Genomic DNA, 19426 nt, shown 5'->3' on the forward strand with positions numbered 1-19426 from the left:
AAAGTTCAGAGAGAAAGTGCGATCTGCAAATGGAGGACGTGATTTTTTGACTTTTCACTGTATTTTGCACCAGGAGGCTTTGTGTTGCAAGTCATTAAAGATGGATAACGTCATGAAGGTGGTCATCCAAACTGTTAATTTCATCCGATCCAGAAGCCTGAATCACCGTCAGTTTGACAGCCTTCTCAGAGAGAAAGACCACATCTATGGCCTGCCATACCACACTGAGGTAAGATGGTTAAGCCGAGGTGCTGTGCTGAGGCGTTTCTTTGATTTACGAGAAGAAATTGAACAGTTCATGGAAGAAAAGGGCAAACCAGTGTTAGAATTTCATTCCGCAGAATGGATGCCGGACCTTGCATTTATGGTGGATGTTACAGAGCACCTGAATAACTTGAACAAACAGCTGCAAGGGCGCAACAAAGTTGTCACGCAGTATTATGACAGCATACGTTCTTTCAAGTTGAAGCTGTCATTGTGGGAGACGCAACTTGCCGGTGGTGATGCAGCTCACTTCCCCTGTCTGAAAAATGTGTGCGCGACCCAACATGTGGCAGACATGAAGCGGTTCAAAGATAAAATAACGGGACTGTTACGGGAGTTTGAGCAACGCTTTCAGATTTATGTTTATATGTTTTTATGTTGATGTGCTATTGTTTTTAATTGATTTTATTTGTATATTTAACCTATTCTTGACTCTGTGGTTCTTGCACTTGTTTGGGGAACAGGATTTCATTATTTTTATCTACATTTCTGCCTGAGAAATGACACCCTGATATAGATCTGTGATATACTTCTGTGAATCACTGAGGCATTGTGTGTTTGTGTTCTTTGTCCTCAGAACTTTCAAATAACTTGAGGTGTTTTATGATTAATAGTGATGTTGTGCTTTTGGACACTGTCCTCAGGCTCCAGCTTTATGTTTATATGTTTTTATGTTGATGTGCTATTGTTTTTAATTGATTTTATTTTATTTGTATATTTAACCTATTCTTGACTCTGTGGTTCTTGCACTTGTTTGGGGAACAGGATTTCATTATTTTTATCTACATTTCTGCCTGAGAAATGACACCCTGATATAGTTCTGTGATCTGTGAAACAGTTCTGTTAATCACTGAGGCATTGTGTGTTTGTGTGTTCTTTTTCTTTAGAATTTTCAAATAAACTTGACGTGTTTTATGATTAATAGTGATGTTGTGCTTGTACTATTTTGGACACACTGTCCTCAGGCTCCAGCTTTATGTTGTATGTTGATCGTATTAAAACAAAGAAAACAATCTGAAGTTGTTGTTTTTAAGTTATATATACCATGATTTTTCCGGTCCGGCCCACTTGGGAATAGATTTTCCTCCATGTGGCCCCTGAGCTAAAATGAGTTTGACACCCCTGCTCTAAATAGACCCTAGTGTTCTCTGTTGTGGTCGGGAGTCAGAGACCTCGCGGAAGATCTGCGAGTATCGCGGAAGATCTGCGTAAACATTTTAAGGTAATTTTCGATTGAACCGACATATGCAGTGTGTACCTATAATGCAGTCTCCACGACTGTGGGAAAATTGCCTTTAATTGTCAATCGCGATATGAAGCAGATCTTTAGCACTACATATTGAATAGAGCCCTACAATACACTGTCGACCATTCAGAGCTGCCTAACCAACGTTACACTGTCTGCACCCCAGTAAAGATTAACACGACCCCACCCCCTTTGTTTTTACACTGCTGTTTATTATCTATGCATAGTCACTTTACCCCTACCTACACGTACAAATTACCTCAATTACAATCGACTAACCTGTACCCCCGCACATTGATTCGGTACAGGTACCCCCTGTATATAGCCTTGTTATTGTTATTTTATTGTAACTTTTTTTAACTTCAGTTTATTTAGTAAATATTTTCTTAACTATTTTCTTAACTGCATTTTTGGTTAAGGGCATGTGACGACTAACATTTGATTTGAACACAGTGTACTGATATGTTTTGCTGCATTTTGAGTGTTCTATGTATGCAATGGTAGGTCTTCTATAAATATTCTCTGCATGTCTTTGTGCTGTAATGACCTTGACGTAAACTCAGTTGGTCTCTAATTAAGCAATAAGGCACGAGGGGGTGTGGTATATGGCCAATACACCACGGCTAAGGGCTGTTCTTATGCGCAACGCGGAGTGCCTGGATACAGCCCTTAGCCGTGGTATATTGGCCATATACCACAAACCCCCAAGGTGCCTTATTGCTTTTATAAACTGGTTAACAACATAATTAGAGCAGTAAAAATTAATGTTTTGTCATACCCGTGGCATACGGTCTGCTATACCACGGCTGTCAGCCAATCAGCATTCAGGGCTTTAACCACCCAGTTAATAATGTCGGATATACCACGGCTTTCAGCCAATCAGCATTCAGGGCTCGAACCACCCAGTTTATAATGTGAATCTTATACATGCCCTATCAGTGAGTGCACATATTTGCCCTTTGAGAAAACCACATAGTGGATACTTACTGCCAGGAACAGCATGCAGTACATGGAGAAGGAGGAGTGGCCAGAGTAGAAGGACAGCCTGCAACACAACAACAACAATGGCATCATGGGATTGCTGTGGTGGCTCTGGGCACTTTGAATGCTGGGAAAAAATGCTGGGAAATAATTCAGCATCCACTTCAATTGGCTCTGCGTTGGTGATAGATTATCCCCATTGTTCCATTGAATAACATAAACACATACACACAGAGGGGCTCAACTGTGACACACACCCTTTTCCGAGTGATAGGGTTGTGCTGGAGAGCGGGGAGGGACGTCCGTTGACGTCTGTTATTGGGGGGATGTTGGATGTTGAGACAGTGACAGTCAGCCTGGCTGGTCAGGGCAGTTAGAGGGCCGCTACCCTAGCTCACTTTTCCGGCCAGCTTTAGTGTCTTCCTGTTTACTTAAGCAGTGCTGAACTGCCTAGCGAGGGCATCCGCCCGTCCAGCAGATGACTGATAACCAGCGGCTGATATAAACACTGGGGAGAGCTGCAGGCCCACAGACACTTAACACTCTGGTCTGCCCTGGGGCCCGGTCCTGAAGTGGACACTAATTAGTGTTGAGAGAAAGCCACAGTACTGAAGTGGACACTAGTTAGTGTTGAGAGAAAGCCACATTACTGAAGTGGACACTAGTTAGTGTTGAGAGAGCCACTGTACTGAGGTGGACTCTAGTTAGTGTTGAGAGAAAGCCACAGTACTGAAGTGGACACTAGTTAGTGTTGAGAGAGCCACTGTACTGAAGTGGACACTAGTTAGTGTTGAGAGAAAGCCACATTACTGAAGTGGACACTAGTTAGTGTTGAGAGAGCCACTGTACTGAAGTGGACACTAGTTAGTGTTGAGAGAAAGCCACAGTACTGAAGTGGACACTAGTTAGTGTTGAGAGAGCCACTGTACTGAAGTGGACACTAGTTAGTGTTGAGAGAAAGCCACAGTACTGAAGTGGACACTAGTCAGTGTTGGGAGAGCCACTGTACTGAAGTGGACACTAGTCAGTGTTGGGAGAACGCCACAGTACTGAAGTGGACACTAGTTAGTGTTGAGAGAGCCACTGTACTGAAGTGGACACTAGTCAGTGTTGGGAGAAAGCCACAGTACTGAAGTGGACACTAGTTAGTGTTGGGAGAGCCACATAGTGTCATACACTGATAGCTAGGCTGGCTGCTTATCAGGGTAAATGACTTCAGCTGTTTCTGAGCTCCTTTGTTTCACAATTCCACATCAATAAGTGTGGGAGTAAAGGCCAAACTGGAATAAAAAGGTAGGCCCATAGCCTCTCTAATAAACAGAGGCAGGCCCATAGCCTCTCTAATAAACAGAGGTAGGCCCATAGCCTCTCTAATAAACAGAGGCAGGCCCATAGCCTCTCTAATAAACAGAGGCAGGCCCATAGCCTCTCTAATAAACAGAGGTAGGCCCATAGCCTCTCTAATAAACAGAGGCAGGCCCATAGCCTCTCTAATAAACAGAGGCAGGCCTATAGCCTCTATCTCCTTTGACATTGTACTGGGAAGCCTGGGATTGCCCTAAATACACTGGACTAGGAAGCCTGGTTTTACCTTGGTTTGCCTTTCTGTTGCCCTTAGGTCTGAGCTTGGAAGTTCCTTCCGAGGTCTGCTCGGCCTCTCTGAGCTTTCACTTAAAGCTGGCTTCCAAGCATACTCATCATGGAGACCAAGGTCAATTGTCAGTATCAGATGAGGCGCTAACCAAATTCAGTAAAACCAGGTCACTCTAAATTTAATCTGACAAGATCTACTCGAAAACCGACGGATGTACACAGGAGAGGAAGTCTCAGTCCTTATTTTAGTTTTGAAATCAACATCCAGGATTTTCTATTTATAGAGCAACAACAAACAAGAGCTAGTTGTCGAGTGCCTGCTGGTCTGGCCCACCCTTAGACATACCTTACTGTTATTGGCTGTGGTGGGCGATAGCTAGCTAGCTAGCGGTCTCTATACAGACTATCATTTTGGCTGTGGTGTGAGACAGCTGTCTGTCTGTCTGCCTTCCTATCTGTAGACTGTCATTACCTCATGGTCATGTGGTGAACCTCTCCTGTGTTAGCCTAGAAACCCGAGTATAACCTATACAGAGACTACCCTAATCTCTACCATGATCCCTGGGTGGGCTCTCCCAGTCTCTTGTGGCCCCAGAAGGTCATATTTACCTGGGTGTGGCTCTGGTCTCCCATGGCAGCCCTTCCCTGGCTCGGGCCCGGCTCTGGGTGTTTTCTTTGGTATGGTAGTCATTAATAGAACAAACACCTGCCTGGTGGACCGAGTGAAGAGAGCAGGTCAGAATAACCTACAGATCATCTTTCTGCAATGTTAGCATTTCCCTAAGGGACATGAGGCCCACCATCAGCCAGAGCCTTGGCTTGTGTGTGTGTTCTATATAATAATTGAATTAAATAGTGAGGTCGACTTGGAGCTCTCTTGGCTCTCTCTCTGTGTGATATCTGGCTGAACTTCTGTGTCTTCAGCCTTGTCCACCAGAATAGCGGTATACAGGTCTTTATTGTTTTGACATTAGGCTGGTGGATTATGTTACAGTACTGAGGACATTTGGATCAGCATGGTCAGGCTTTCTCCCAACACTGACTAGTGTCCACTTCAGTACTGTGGCTCTCTCCCAACACTAACTAGTGTCCACTTCAGTACTGTGGCATTCTCTCAACACTAACGCAGCCAGAAACCTCAGTGTGGGCTTGCCTTTCTTAACAATTATCTCATGGTCAGCACTCAGCATATTATCTGACCATAATAAACAATACAACAGGATATATTATATTTCAGTTGATGGATGATGTCATAATTCAGTCAGTAGATTTGTAAGAAGCATCCTAGCCAGTCACAAATAGTTCCCTACCCCTCCCTTTGATGTTTGCATATCTGTAAGGCATATGGTGGAAGCTCCACCAAGTCACTGCTTATACCTTTCCAGAGTCTTCAGATCTGCCGTATACCCTTCAGATCTGTGAACACTGAAGGGATAGGGGGCCAAGGGGTAGGGAGCGAATTGGGCCCAACTGTCAGTTTCCCCTCAACAACACCCACCTGCCCTCATTGGCCATGCGTGCGTTCCCTGTGCAGGTAAAGTCCTCTATGTAGGTGCCGGCCGTGCAGTTGATCAGCTTCCAGTCGGGCTTGCACACGTCCAGGAAGTGGGGTCGGAGCCGGCCAATCGAATACTTGGCGATGTCAGTGAGCGATTGGCTCATGGCTGCCCCGAACACGAATGTGCCGATGGCTTTGTAAACACAGGCCACATACATGTTGCTGAAAGAGGACTTTGATTTGATGCGTTTGAGATAGACCGAAAGGCACTCTCCAAAGACCATCTGTGAGGAAGGGAGGAGGTAGACAGGTGCAGAGGTTAGGTCACTCACAGCTTGCAGTTACAGGATTACAACTGGCAAGTCAGTCACTAAAATTACAGGAATTTCAAAGGTCCAATGCAGCTGTTTTCATCTCAATATCAATTCATTTCAGAGTAACAATTGAGTACCTTCCTGTGATTGTTTGCAGCTAAAATGGTCAAAAATAGCTTCTTAGCAAAGAGCAATTTCTCAAGGAAGAATTTTGCTAGGACTGTCTCAGTGGTTTGAGTGGGGAGGGGAAAACTGAAAATGAGCTGCTGTTGGCCGAGGTTTGGAACTCTTTCTTATTGGTCTATTAATACATTTACTGCATGGTGATGTCACCATGGAAGGCCAAAACCCCCTCCCACCAAAATTGGCAGAAATTTCAGGTGGTCTTTTCAAACAGCTCTTACACTAAAAGGGCATTATAATTTTTACAATTTCACATAATTATTCCAACCTCAGTGTGGAAATGTATATAAAACACAGCAAAATCACGTTTTTGACTGCACTGGCCCTTTAAGTAAAATAGACCCTGGCATTTTAGAGGAATGTCCATCTGAGTGACTATAAAGGCCTAACAAGGATGTCCACTGAGAAATGTGTGTAAAGTCAAATGAGTAAAGACCTTTTTGAAAAGGGAAAACAAACACACTGGTGCATCACAATGCAGCTTCTGAGTCAAACCTGAGTGGTCAAACTTAACCTGTTACTTTAGAAGATTTAGCAATTTGTGGTCAGATGTGTGTCAACGGTAGAAACGATTTTGAGATCATGTTGAGTGCAATAAACATACGTCATGGAAACATTGTGGGTGGGTTGGGGAAGGGGGTCTTTTTTTAAATGTTGTGTTCTAGTAAATAAGTGGATGTGGTTATTGTGGACAACTGTCTGGCTCACATCTCTACCTGGAAGCATGAGAAGTTATCTGGAAGTGTATTTACATTCCCCTATCTGGAAATAGGCCTACGACTACAATATGAACATACGCTTACTGCTGTACTCTACACTCTCAAGGGGGTGGTATGTCCTGATAACGGTTTCTGTTGAAGCCCAACTGTTCAAACATCAAGGGTAATTCACGACGCGTAAATGAGTTCCATCCGGTGTGTGGGTTTCTACTTGCAGAGTACAATTACACTGACTGACTGGAAATGTGTGCGGACCATGGGAGGTGAATTTATGTAAATGTATTGGAACAAAAACGTCTTTTTGGAATGTGAATGCTGCAAAAGCCCTTTGTAAGACTTGATAACAGCCACAACAAGGCTCCTAAAGTGCCTCATCTCAGAGTAGGAGTGATGATATAGGATCAGTTTTGTTTTTATGAATAATATTATGTGGACAGGGGGGGATCTGATCCTGGATCAGCACTCCTACTCTGAGACGCTTTATGAATACAGGCCTCTGTGCTTTGAGTTTGACTATAGAAACTGTCAAGGATATTTACTAAGACGGTCAGTGGAATACTGGCCAAGAGTCAAGCGGGAGATGGAGACTATGAGTAGGCTTATGGAGAGGCCTTTTGTTTCAGAGACTTTAAAGGTCAACCACCATGGTCTGATACATTTCTGGTCTGTGAGTACATAGAGAAGTAACTAACAGGGGTTGGGGTTTGGTTTGGTTTTTCAGTTCTCGTGATACTTTGAGGAAAATAGGAAGTTCTTACAACTCTGTTTGTTTGGTTGATGTTTTGTTATTTTTCATACAGACAGTGTTATTATTAGACAATACAATGAATGATTGCAGTTAAACTAGACATTTGTACAAGTATGCATGTTTAGCCTAAATGAATGTTGAGCACTAAGAGTAGGAAGGGAAGAGAGAGAGAGATGAGTTAACTAGTGAACATAAAACAGGTGCACTTACAGTGAGTACTGTGACGGGTATCATAACTCCACCTAACAACTCATAGGATATGGTGTCTTCTTTAAGAGGGTACTTGATTGAATCATCGTTACAGAAAAATCCCCGTTTGAAGGGATTGTGTAGTGGTGTGAGTATTGCAAATGGGAGTCCAGCTAGCAAAAAGCAAATGAAAGAGAACAGAACAGGAGGAGTAGGTTAGGAGAGCGGGCTGTAAACACCTTCCTTAACATCCATATAGATCCACTGCACTGCGCACACCCGTCTAACACTGAGCGGAAGAGAACATTCAGAGAGGAAAGTCAAGACATATACTGTAGTGGTCCTCTATGGCTCAGTTGGTAGAGCATGGATCTTGCATCGCCAGGGTTATGGGTTTGAATCCCGTGGCCACCCATATGTAAAATGTGTGTACGCATGACTGTAAGTCACTTTGGATAAAATAATCTGCTAAGTGGCATTTATTATATCTAAGTAGACATTTTAAACATCGCAGGCTGTCAGGAACAGGAGGGAAAAAAGCAACAACAATGGTGGCTAAAGAGAGTTCTCATGGGAACAAACACTACTTGCTCCCCTGGTGAAGAGAAGCTGTTTCGTGCTTGAGTGCACAGTGCAGTGGACATGCAATCCACAAGTAGGCCTAGATGTCCATTCCACAACGACCCACAATAGTGCTCTCTCTCCTCTCTGCTCTCTCTGCCCTCTCTGCCCTCTCTCTGATCTCTCTGCTCTCTCTGCCCTCTGATCTTCCTCCGCTCTCTCTGATCTCTCTCCGATCTCTCCTCTCTGCTCTTTCTCTCTGCCCTCTCTGTTCTCTCTCCTCTCTCTGCTCTCTATCCCCTCTGCCCTCTCCTCTCCCTGCCCTCTCTGCTCTCCCTTCCCTCTCTGCCCTCCTCTCTCTGCCCTCCTCTGCCCTCTCTCTCCTCTCTGCTCTCTCCTCTCTCGGATCTCTCTGCTCTCTCCTCTCTCTGCCCTCGCTGCTCTCTATCCTCTCTGCACTCTCTTCTCTCTTCTATCCCTTCCCTCTCTGCCCTCTCCGCTCTCTCTCCTCTCTCTGCTCTGTTTCCTCTCTCTGCCCCCTCTCCCCTCTCTGCCCTCTCTGATCTCTCTGCCCCCTCTCCCCTCTCTGATCTCTCTGCCCTCTCTCTGCCCTCTCTCCTCTCTCTGCTCTCTCTCTGCTCTGCCCTCTTTCTGCTCTCAATTCAATTCAAGGGGCTTTATTGGCATGGAAACATATGTTTACATTGCCAAAGCAAGTGAAATCTCTCTCTCACTGTTCCTCTCTCTTTCCCTGGGTTCCTTAAAGCACAGTGGGTTATCATGTTGGAAATAACTCTGTGGAATGCTTTTTCAGGAAGATTCACATGTTAGTTACATTAGAAACTTCAAAATAGAGTTTCACACTACTACATACAGTAGGGAAACTGTATACTTTAAACGTGCTGTGGAAGCAATCATTAGTAATTAGCAGTAAACACAAAACCGTAGTTAGTAAAACATCAAATCGCACACTGCAAGCTCTATGACACACATTGACCCAAGGAAAGTAGAAACTGGATGCGTAAAAAGGTTGAGATTAGTTCACATTAGTATGCAAATCTTCTCCATAGCTGAATAAAGGGGTTGTATTTGTTGACATAATCATGGTTAGATCATACTGCTGACATCAAAAAGGACCCCAGCACAGTCTGGCTGTCAAGGACTGAGAGGAGAAACTCAGGTGACAGATTCACTCTCGCTAGCCACACCCCTTTTCTTTATTCTGTGAAAGCTGCATTGTGAAGCACCACAGTTTGAAAGGTTGCCACGCGACATGTTGATGTATGGAGAAATAAATCCGTTTAAACCATGAATAGACTGGAGTTGAGATAGTTAAAAAGATGTAACAGCAGTGTTGTGTATGGCACTCCAGTGAACTATAATGGAATAGACATAGTTTATGAAAAACAAAAGTCTAGTGTGTGTGTGTGAGTCAGTGAGTGTGTGTGTAGGAGGGGATTTAAGGTTTTCATCACAGTGAAGGCCAGGAAGAGGGATCAGTCACCAACACTACACGCACACCGGCTGAACTTCTGACCTCAACACTGGATAGGCCACAATAGCTAGTAGTGGACACATGCTTTCCTAAGTAACACAAACACACAAAGGGAACACAGTGGGCCAACACTTCTGTCTCTGTCATTCTTCAAATAGAATCTATCAACCTAGTCAAATCAGTGTTCCAGGAAACTATTCCAGTTATTTTTGGACAGAGAAAGTAGCCTGTGTTTGTTCCAAAGCCTATCAACAGGACCCTCAAGTTTCAATAACATCTCTACATTCAACGCTCAATAACAGACATGTCGAAATGTAATCTAATCTAATTACTGTTAAAAAATAAATGGTAGGATCAATGATTTATGATTGCATCTATGGCCAAAGTCAGAATAAGTGATATGTTCTAAATCCAGTTTGAACAGCCTAGTTAACAGGGTAACAAAATAAACAGTTTGACCACAGGGTTGTGTGATATGTGAAAGGGGAATGGGGACACTTTGTGGACTGGGCATCCTCTTTTTGAGTTAACACTTACCTGGTTGGCAAAGCTGGTTGAAATCACATCATTATAATCAGTTTATATGGTTATAATCTGGTTGAAATTACATCCTTACAACCTGTTTATATGGTTGTAATGTGGTTGTAAATGGCATCATATCAATTTGTTTTGCTTACTGGTTATGGCCTTGCTGAATTGAACCCCTAAACTCAGTGGATATCCTCCCTAATGTTGAAGCTTTACAGATAAGATACGCATCATGACCAGGCATTTAACTAAATAACTTTGTGTATGGTATCAATAAGTGTAACTGTCAACTTAGAACGAACAGTTACCTGTTTGTTAGTCATTGTGTAGTGCTGTATATGTAGTAACAGCTGTCCATTGGTCATTATAATGTACTCTAAGCCAGCTGTTCAATATTTGGTCAGTACAAATGTAAGAAATATTTTGTTTTGTCAACTCTTCCATTCTTACTTACAGAGCAAATGGGCAAAGTGAAGCCCAAACCGTAGAGCACATTGGAGGTGATTGTGCTGTGGTGGAAGGGGTAGCTGATGCTGTCATCGTTACAGAAAAAGCCCCTCTGATAGGGCTTGATTTGGCCCAATTTAAGGGCTGCCAGGGGCAGTCCCACTGTGGATGGAGAGAGGAAGTTAAGGGGTTAACTTTGTAACAATAGTATTGTTATGTGTTGCAGCAGGGACACTATTGACAGCAACACCACCTCAGTGTCTACCGTGCTACTACAGAACCAGCATGTGTTTGTAATGATGCTGAGATGTTAATATTCAACCAGAGACTTCAGACACAGAGCAGTGTTTCCCCTACAATTGTACAGGCGGGGCATGCCTCCCCACCTAGCGCTCTTGTCCTCTGCCCAGGCGTGGAATTGGAAAAAGTAACTCAGGGAAGTGAATTTACTTTTTAAAAAACTCACACATTCCACCCCAATTCTATTCTTACGCTGACCTCAAAGTGTTTGGTTTCTATTCATTCACTTTTTGTTCTCTCCAGAAATCCTGGTTGGAGGATTCCCAGATTTCCTGCTTATTCCCTCGTAATTCGAGGAATCTTCCAACCAGGATTTCAGAAAAACTAGGTAGTTTTGGGAAAGTTACCAGAATTTTGCAACCCTACTCTAAGGGAATGATTGTTTCAGAGAGGTATGTTTAGGAGACTGGTCCCAGACCAGTGTCTTTCTATGAGAATGAGTTCCTAAGGGAGGCCCTTCAGTAAATGCTCCAGTTGAATGACATAATCTCTGGGTTTAAAGTGACAAAGCATCAAAAGAAACAGTTCAACAACAATGACATCACCAGACGGAGTAAATTATGTAATGACAACGTAATGACAGTTTTTCACAGCACAGGGGACTCCTGAGTGAGATTGTACAATCTCTTTGGGAAATATGTGATGTAGTGTAATTGGTGAGTAGTGGCTCATTACTCTATGGATCCAAACTGTAAAGATAGGTAGATAGTGTATCATAACTAATAGGTTGTGACCGTGCAATGTCTGAGTTTAATGTGTCTGTTCTCTGGCTCAGCCTTTTGTTATTTCTGGGGAAAGACATGCTGGGAAAAGGACAGTGTTTTTCATTCTGGTTCAAGTTGAAGCCAGAAGCATGAGGCCCCTCTTCCCCTGAGGGCCAGAGTGGAGGTCTGTGTTGCTCAACTGTCACGCTACACCCTCAAACTCACACACTCGCTGTTCCACTTTCTCACACACTAATCATGTAAACACTCTTGTACTCATTCACAAAGCCTCCTCAAGCAAATGAGTTGTGTGTGTTGCTTCAGTTAGATCCCACCATCCCTTTAACCTTTTCTACAACTCTCCCCGCCCCCCCCAAAGAGGACACACACAGGAGGAGTGATTGGTTATCTCAATCCCATTCAACTGTCAGAAACATTTAAAAGGGTCTGCTGTACTGTGTAATATGTTTAGGTTACTTTGTTGTCAGTGTCTGTGAAAGTTCAGAGATAGAACACCACACAGACATGCAGCGGACAGTCATGATATTCACATTAGGGTTTCTGGCAACCAGCATAGTAAATGAAAGCCAACCATATGGGTTCAGTTATGTGAGCAAGCCTGACACACACACACACACACTAGTGATGCTCTGGTCAGCTGTTTGTTCACCCACACCCGCCCGCAACTGCTAATAACCCATTCACAACCTGACCCTAACCCACAAATAGGCCGATAGAAAGTAAGCTGTACGGTCAGAGAAGGCGGAACGATTGCTTGACAGAGGGTGCGGGATTTCTTTTTTTTATGTTTCTGCTTATAATTTCCAACATTTTGGTAGGCTATTTGTTAGTCAATTTGTCTATAATTAGATACATGAAGATCTCTTCTGTCATTACTGCCCTAGAAGACCACATAAACCATTGCTCACCAGAATGTCATAAATCGATGAAAGTTTTAATCTAGTTGACATCGGTAAAGTTCTCTCATCTCTGCTTCTCTTGCGCAGCAGACATTTTAAGGACCAGGATTGTTAAAAAATGCAATAGGCCTAACTCGGCAATAATGGCAAAAATCTTCTGTGCAAAATGTCCAAATGACATCAGTTTGACCGGTTTTAGGGGAATTAAAAGCTGTGAAAATGACCAAACATGTTTCTGATAATATTTCTGTTCGGCTTGGATGCATATTTATATCAAACCTATGGACAAAAATAGCCTTGTTCATGCATCTAGCTACCATCCTGACTCTTTGAAGAGAGGCTTGCCATACAGCCAATTCTTACGCATCTGCACCTGAGATGAGGACTTTGTCATCGAATCAAATCTATGGTGTGCTGTACTGCATACAGTGAGGGAAAAAAGTATTTGATACCCTGCTGATTTTGTACGTTTGCCCACTGACAAAGACATGATCAGTCTATAATTTTAATGGTAGGTTTATTTGAACAGTGAGAGACAGAATAACAACCAAAAAATCAAGAAAAACGCGTGTCAAAAATGTTATAAATTGATTTGCATTTTAATGAGGGACCCCTCTGCAAAACATGACTTAGTACTTGGTGGCAAAACCCTTGTTGGAAATCACAGAGGTCAGACGTTTCTTGTAGTTGGCCACCAGGTTTGCACACATCTCAGGAGGGATTTTGTCCCACTCCTCTTTGCAGATCTTCACCAACTCATTAAGGTTTCGAGGCTGACGTTTGGCAACTCGAACCTTCAGCTCCCTCCACAGATTTTCTATGGGATTAAGGTCTGGAGAATGGCTAGGCCACTCCAGGACCTTAATGTGCTTCTTCTTGAGCCACTCCTTTGTTGCCTTGGCCGTGTGTTTTGGGTCATTGTCATGCTGGAATACCCATCCACACCATCCATTTTCAATGCCCTGGCTGAGGGAAGGAGGTTCTCACCCAAGATTTGACGGTACATGGCCCCGTCCATCGTCCCTTTGATGCGGTGAAGTTGTCCTGTCCCCTTTGCAGAAAAACACCCCCAAAGCATAATGTTTCCACCTCCATGTTTGACGGTGGGGATGGTGTTCTTGGGGTCATAGGCAGCATTCCTCCTCCTCCAAACATGGCGAGTTGAGTTGATGCCAAAGAGCTCGATTTTGGTCTCATCTGACCATAACACTTTCACACAGTTCTCCTCTGAATCATTCAGATGTTCATTGGCAAACTTCAGACGGGCCTGTATATGTGCTTTCTTGAGCAGGGGGACCTTGCGGGCGCTGCAGAATTTCAGTCCTTCACTGCGTAGTGTGTTACCAATTGTTTTCTTGGTGACTATGGTCCCAGCTGCCTTGAGTATTGACAAGATCCTCCCGTGTAGTTCTGGGCTGATTCCTCACCGTTCTCATGATCATTGCAACTCCACGAGGTGAGATCTTGCATGGAGCCCCAGGCCGAGGGAGATTGACAGTTCTTGGTGCGATTATTCGCAAATGGAAGAAACACAAACTGTTGTCACCTTCTCACCAAGCTGCTTGGCGATGGTCTTGTAGCCCATTCCAGCCTTGTGTAGGTCTACAATCTTGTCCCTGACATCCTCGGAGAGCTCTTTGATCTTGGCCATGGTGGAGAGTTTGGAATCTGATTGATTGATTGCTTCAGTGGACAGGTGTATTTTATACAGGTAACAAGCTGAGATTAGGAGCACTCCCTTTAAGAGTGTGCTCCTAATCTCAGCTCGTTACCTGTATAAAAGACACCTGGGAGCCAGAAATCTTTCTGATTGAGAGGGGCTCAAATACTTATTTCCCTCATTAAAATGCAAATCAATTTATAACATTTTTGACATGCGTTTTTCTGGATTTTTTGTTGTTGTTATTCTGTCTCTCACTGTTCAAATAAACCTACCATTAAAATTATAGACTGATCATTTCTTTGTCAGTGGGCAAACGTACAAAATCAGCAGGGGAACAAATACTTTTTTCCCTCACTGTACACTCTATACAGCCCTGACATTAAGAACAACTTTTATTTCTTCACCTTTTAAGCGCAGCAATGTGCACACGACGGTAGGCCTAATGTTACAAAATATAATTTGTGGAAAAACGTTCTCTAATGCACACCGCATGTGAAAGCAGTTTCATGGACAGAGATGGAAAATGCCATTAGAAATGTAGAAAGAGGGGAGCTCTACAACAACTTTCATGGGTTGCTAATATGACTAGGATAATGCATTTGGCTGCTAGACAATGAAAGAAAGTTGAACAGTCAGGAGAGCGCATATGAGGAACTGTTTATAAAATATTTCCCTCAACATTGCTATGGTCGGATTTAGGCTAATATCAAGTAAAACATTCAGGTTTGAAACAATTAAGTAACAGGAAAACTATAGTGATGCTAAGGATAGGCCTAATTTTCTTCTGGTAGATGGAAAGGATTTCCCAAAAAACTTTTAAATTAAAAGTCAACTAGCTACAAAGTAGCCTAAGCCTACATGGTAGATTGACATCATGATTATTTGCATAAATTAAGTGGCCATTTTTTTGCAAACTCCATCTCATGTGGGCTACAGAAACACCGGTAACCAAACAGTGCTAGGTGCTTGGCACTTTGCACTTGAATTAAAGGGTAACTACACTCAAATCAAAATTTCTTAGATTTTTCCCAGACCTCAAAAGTGATTTCCTGATGTGGTGTAAGCATTGTTGTGGACTTAGAACATCCAATTTTGTTGTTTTTCTATTAAAGAAATCAGAGACCTGTGAATTTCTGACTCCGTTGACAGCCTCATTGATCAATTTCAATAGTAGGCCTACTATTATCCTACTAGCACAGTACAGCTTGGGTTGGCCTGACTGTGAAAGACCAATATGGGATTCATAATTTCAGGTCATTCAGAGTATATGTCACTGTTTCTCATATCATTTTTCACACAGGGCACATTTCCTTCGCCGAGTGGGCCGTTTGGGATATTTGGGGCAAAATGTGATTATACCCACTTCTCCAGGCACCACTACACCACTGACTAACACATATATATATCTAGTGTTTACTATATGTTCTGAGAAAACCATAGACCCCACACTTATGAAGGTATCGGTAGTCGCACATCTAGACATTTGTGATGAAGGGTTTGTATTTTTAGCATGCTATCACCCCAAACCAAACCATATGTATTTACATTTTTGTAATTTAGCAGACGCTCTTATCCAGAGCGACTTACATTATTTTTTTAATTATTTTTTTCATACCCCCTGTGGGAATCGAACCCACAACTCTGGCGTTGCAAACGCCATGCTCTATCAACTGAGCTACATCCCTGCTGGCCATTCCCTCCCCTACCCTGGACGACGCTGTGCCAATTGCGCGCCGCCCCATGGGTCTCCCGGTCACGGCCGGCTACGACAGAGCCTGGATTCGAACCAGGATCTCTAGTGGCACAGCTAGCACTGCGATGCAGTGCCTTAGACCACTGCGCCACTCAGGAGACATGTATGTCATGACTGAGGAAGCTCTATCTAGTAGAGAGACACTGTCTGAGTGCGAAATCAGTTCCAAGTTGATGTAATCTAGACAGAAAAAAGTAGCACTCACATCAGTTATATTCATATTGCTAAACGTCTTACTCTCTAAGCACATTTCCTTTTAAAACATCTGCATCAGCTGATGGCCTAACAGCTCTTCAGTACCATAGAGTTAAGACTAATGTTCAGCACACATGGAAATGAAATTAGTGCACTGCACTCTGGGATACCTTATCTATGACCCATCCAGGACTTCCATAATTCATAATTATATTAAACTCCTAATACAGGATTCATAAATAGATGGCAATAAGGCCATGAAGTTTCCAAGCAACAATGGATAAATCACAAATTAATGGTTATTCAGTACTGCCTGAAATAGAAACCACCCCCTGAAAAATCGGAATTAAAACAATTATTAATCATGTAAAAGGTTTTATTTAATTTTTTACAAAAGTAGTGCACGGGGCCTTTACTAGTCCTGTATTAGCAGCTATGGAAAACAGTCCGTGATAGTTTTGAATAGCCTATGAAATTGATTGACGCCAGATACTATAGGGGGGATGGCTATAACTTATTGCAATCTAAACAACTGCTAGGCTCATGCCATAGTTCCTACCTTTATGGCAGGAATACAATTTTAACAATCATTCTAGAAAGCAAGAGTTACATTTGTTACCGATCTATTACATTGTATCAACACCAATTTCACAAGCAACATTAACTGTTCAACATCAATCAACGGAGTGCATCATCATCAGCACTAAGACATATGGCACTCAATCGCTTTCACTGCTTTTGTCACAAAATACTTGTTCTGCTGTTTATTAGCCTACTTATAATCAAATTATCAATTTCTTCAAGAAAGATTCACCCTCGTTTGACCAATAGGCAACATATAACCACTCCCTCGATAGCCTATACACCTGACAGCGATTGTCAAAGATTATGGAAATAATATTAACTCATTACAATATAACAACATTATAATAAGTAAGTCATAGCAAGCAGATACATACCGAGAATTAGACAGGCGACGTCAAGCAGAATAAAAGGAATCCCTCTCATCTCGAACATTTTTACGGCTTCTCGTCCTCAGCTCGTTGACACAGATGAACCTTGGACGTTTCCTGTTGTCGTCGTATCCTTGAAAGCGTCGTAGCCAAGCCTATCTGCAAACCGCAGATCTGATAAGACTAAACCTAAACACTTTACCTAAAAATAACATTAGAAACCGTTAACTTTATAATGGTGACAGATAGCGTAAATGCCGTAATTTGACACAGAAAGTTAGAGCTGATCCTCACCTTTGAATGATCGAATCGTCGTGCGCATCGAAATTCTAATCATAGGCGCCGACCGTGGCCCGGTAAATTAGACGGTCCTTGCCGTATCATTTAATATCAGTAGGCAGAACCGACGGTGAAGGCTATTACGTAGAGGTCTGTATACTCTGTATCCTACTGGACTGCGCAAAGAGCCATGAGCATAGTGGGGCTTGGTTATGGCAGCTGGCGACGAGGATCGATAGAAGAGCCTATCGCCTGCCTGCCAGCACAATATGACAGCACCGGAAACGTCTAATTTCCCTTTTGCTCCGCCTAGTCTAGGCCAACTCCAATTGCTGTTACGTTTCTCAATTACAGTAGCAATGTTATTATGGTCCTTTAATAACTAAATGAGCAAAAGGCACACAGGTATTACACAGGAAGAAAATATCCTACGCAGGCTGCTTGATAGGCTAAATGCAAAGCATGATTTGTAAACCTCTAACAAAAAGCTGTATTGGAAAAGCTGTATTGGTTTTATCAATAAACATTACCAAGACATCTCATCAATATTGTAGGCCAGGGATCATCAACTAGATTCAGCCGCGGGCCGATTTGTTCTTGAGCGGATGGTCGGGGGCCTGAATACAATTACAAATCATTTGTATTCTGCAAATTGACCGCAAGAAGCCAAAACATATATAATGTTTGACCAAAACATAATCATTTAAAACCTTGCTCACATTTGCATACGATCACGTGTCTCTATGCGTGGGAATACTTGGGAACATACACTACCAGTTAAAAGTTTTAGAACACCTGCTCATTCAAGGGTTTTTCTTTATTTTTTACTATTTTGTACATTGTAGAATAATAATGAAGACATCAAAACTATGAAATAACACATATGGAATCATGTAGTAACCAAAAAAAAAGTGTTAAACAAATCAAAATATTTTATATTTGAGATTCTTCAAATAGCCACCCTTTGCCTTGATGACAGCTTTGCACACACACTTGGCATTCTCTCAACCAGCTTCATGAGGTAGTCACCTGGAATGCATTTCAATTAACAGGTGTGCCTTCTTAAAAGTTAATTTGCGGAATTTCTTTCCTTCTTAATGTATTTGAGCCAATCAGTTGTGACAAGGTAGGGGGGTATACAGAAGATAGCCCTATTTGGTAAAAGACCATGTCCATATTATGGCAACAACATCTCAAATAAGCAAAGAGAAAAGACAGTCCATCATTACTTTAAGACATGAAGGTCAGTCTATACTGAAAATGTCAAGAACATTGAACGTTTCTTCAAGTGCATTCGCAAAAACCATCAAGCGCTATGATGAAACTGGCTCTCATGTGGGCCGCCACAGGAATGGAAGACCCAGTTACCTCTGTTGCAGAGGATAAGTTCATTAGAGTTACCAGCCTCAGAAATTGCAGCCCAAATAAATGCTTCACAGAGTTCAAGTAACAGACACATCTCAACATCAACTGTTCAGAGGAGACTGTGTGAATCAGGCCTTCATTGTCGAATTGCTGCAAAGAAACCACTACTAAAGGACACCAATAAGAAGAAGAGACTTGCTTGGGACAAGAAACACGAGCAATGGACATTAGACCGGTGGAAATGTGTCCTTTGGTCCAGCAGTGATTACTGCTGTGAATCGTTCTGGGTAAGTCTCTAAGAGCTTTGCACACCTGGATTGTACAATATTTGTACATTATTATTAAAAAAATTCTTCAAGCTCTGTCGAGTTGGTTGTTGATCATTGCTAGACAGACATTTTCAAGTCTTGCCATAGACTTTCAAGCCGATTTAAGTCAAAACTAGGCCACTCAAGAACATTCAATGTCGTCTCGGTAAGCAACTCCGGTGTATATTTCGCCTTGTGTTTTAGGTTATTGTCCTGCTGA

General features: G+C 42.6%; 1 protein-coding gene across 4 annotated transcripts in view; it reads right to left on the reverse strand.

The window, feature by feature from the left end:
- plpp1a (phospholipid phosphatase 1a) overlaps nt 1-17800 on the reverse strand; it is a 29613-nt gene extending 11813 nt beyond the window's left edge. Inside the window, exons 1-6 of one of the 4 annotated variants that reach the window (XM_041885534.2) lie at nt 17549-17800; nt 17261-17456; nt 10774-10928; nt 5583-5866; nt 4694-4794; nt 2498-2555 (exon numbers count right to left, since the gene is read on the reverse strand). In XM_041885534.2, the coding sequence (XP_041741468.1) occupies nt 2498-2555; nt 4694-4794; nt 5583-5866; nt 10774-10928; nt 17261-17318 (656 nt within the window). In that variant the 5' untranslated portion in view covers nt 17319-17456; nt 17549-17800. Of the gene's footprint in view, nt 1-2497; nt 2556-4693; nt 4795-5582; nt 5867-7756; nt 7909-10773; nt 10929-17260; nt 17457-17548 lie in introns of all 4 variants that reach the window. The other 3 variants (XM_041885532.2, XM_041885531.2, XM_041885530.2) reach the window with 3 other exon arrangements.
- Between the last annotated feature and the right edge of the window lie 1626 nt (nt 17801-19426).

This window comes from Coregonus clupeaformis, chromosome 9 (genome assembly GCF_020615455.1).
Source record: "Coregonus clupeaformis isolate EN_2021a chromosome 9, ASM2061545v1, whole genome shotgun sequence".
Classification (NCBI taxonomy): domain Eukaryota; kingdom Metazoa; phylum Chordata; class Actinopteri; order Salmoniformes; family Salmonidae; genus Coregonus; species Coregonus clupeaformis.